This window comes from Polistes canadensis, unplaced genomic scaffold, assembly GCF_001313835.1.
Source record: "Polistes canadensis isolate GaletaPanama2010 unplaced genomic scaffold, ASM131383v1 scaffold_2545, whole genome shotgun sequence".
Taxonomy (NCBI): domain Eukaryota; kingdom Metazoa; phylum Arthropoda; class Insecta; order Hymenoptera; family Vespidae; genus Polistes; species Polistes canadensis.
Window position 1 is genome coordinate 1 of NW_014572081.1, and position 1,496 is coordinate 1,496.

The window sequence follows — 1,496 nt, forward strand, 5'->3', positions numbered from 1 at the left end:
TTAAATTAAGGGAACTCATGGAACATGTCCTGAATTTTGATGGACAAAACATTTCCGTTACACAGTTTACTAGGGCGTGTCGACGCGCATTTGAATCTTTGCCRGCGAATTTTTCAACCGAAATGAAAACATCTTTAACAAGGCTTCTCCTTTCTAGGCTTAGTGGTCACGCGTATTTAGTAACTGAGGGTATTAGAATTAGTAAAGTAGAACACCTTATAGAGAGATTGAAAGACGCGTTTCTGCCTTCACGCGGATGCAACTATTATAGGGGACAACTCGCTACGGAGTTTATTAGGCCGGGCGAACACATACTCGATTATATCAGTAGAATAAAAGAGCTCACTCAATCGGTTCTTGATGAAACTACGAAAAGCTCAGTGCATGTAGAACACCGGGTCGAATTAGCAATTGAAAGAGAGGGGAATTGATGCGCTCGTTAGGGGCCTACCTCGTGATTATAAGACAGCCTTAAAATTCGAATATTATAGTAACTTCGACGAGATTTTAGTCTGCCTCCTGAAAATAGACAAGCAAATAAGGAAGGAAGATAGTAAGATGAGCATTTTAAGGTTTGACAGGCAAATTAAAGACGATAAAAAAAGAAACTCCTCTCCTACATTTGGAAGCCGCGTGGCTAATATTCGCCAAATTAAAGAAAACATAGTTTGCGAGCACTGTCACAAACCTGGACATAAGGGGGGTGACTGTTTTAGGAAAGCGGTATGCGACTACTGTCAAAAACAGGGCCACACGGAGGGTAAATGTTTTAAAAGGAGGCAAGATAATTCAAATAAATCTGGTCGAACCTCTCCAAATAATTCAAAATCTCAAACAAAAACGGGATATAAAAGTCCGAAAAAATGTTCCTATTGTAAGAACTTAGGACATATAATATTTGACTGTCTAAAGTTAAAGTACCAATTGGAAAAAAGGAGTCAGGGAAACGGGGTGAGGGGAACGATGAACGACGCTCGTCGCTCTCCGTCACCAAAACAGCGTCCACAAAGTCCGAATCCGTAAGCGGGCCCGTCGAAGTCAAACACATAAGACAAAATAATATTTGGACGGCTCCGTGTGTCACTGCGGCTTCTCCACGATTGGAAGAAGYGGTGACACTTATGATAGACACAGGCGCGGACATTAATTTGATAAGAATGAAAAAACTAGCTAAAAAGACAATTGTTAACACAAAAAGAATAGTGCAGCTAACGGGTATCTCTCTCGACACACAAAGGACATTGGGTACTGTCGAACTAATTATTTTCGGAGAGAGGACTACATTTCACGTGGTAGACAACCACTTCCCTATCTCTGCGGATGGAATATTGGGAAATGAGTTCCTTCGTTCCACTCCAGCAAATATTAACTATATCAGAGAAGTGCTTATAGTGGGAAATAGGAGGGTTCCATTTACGGTTGGCGACAAAGTTAGTGTTCCACCTAGAACTTCAAAGGTGATTTTTTGCCACGTTGTGAACGCCGATGTTAAATAC

At 41.2% G+C, this 1,496-nt stretch overlaps 1 protein-coding gene across 1 annotated transcript; it reads left to right on the forward strand.

Moving 5' to 3' along the window:
- The first annotated feature begins 558 nt into the window (after positions 1-558).
- On the forward strand, positions 559-1,023 carry LOC106792947 (zinc finger protein GIS2-like). Its single transcript, XM_014759478.1, has one exon. The coding sequence runs from the start codon at positions 559-561 to the stop codon at positions 1,021-1,023; it is 465 nt and encodes a 154-aa protein (XP_014614964.1).
- Positions 1,024-1,496: the final 473 nt, after the last annotated feature.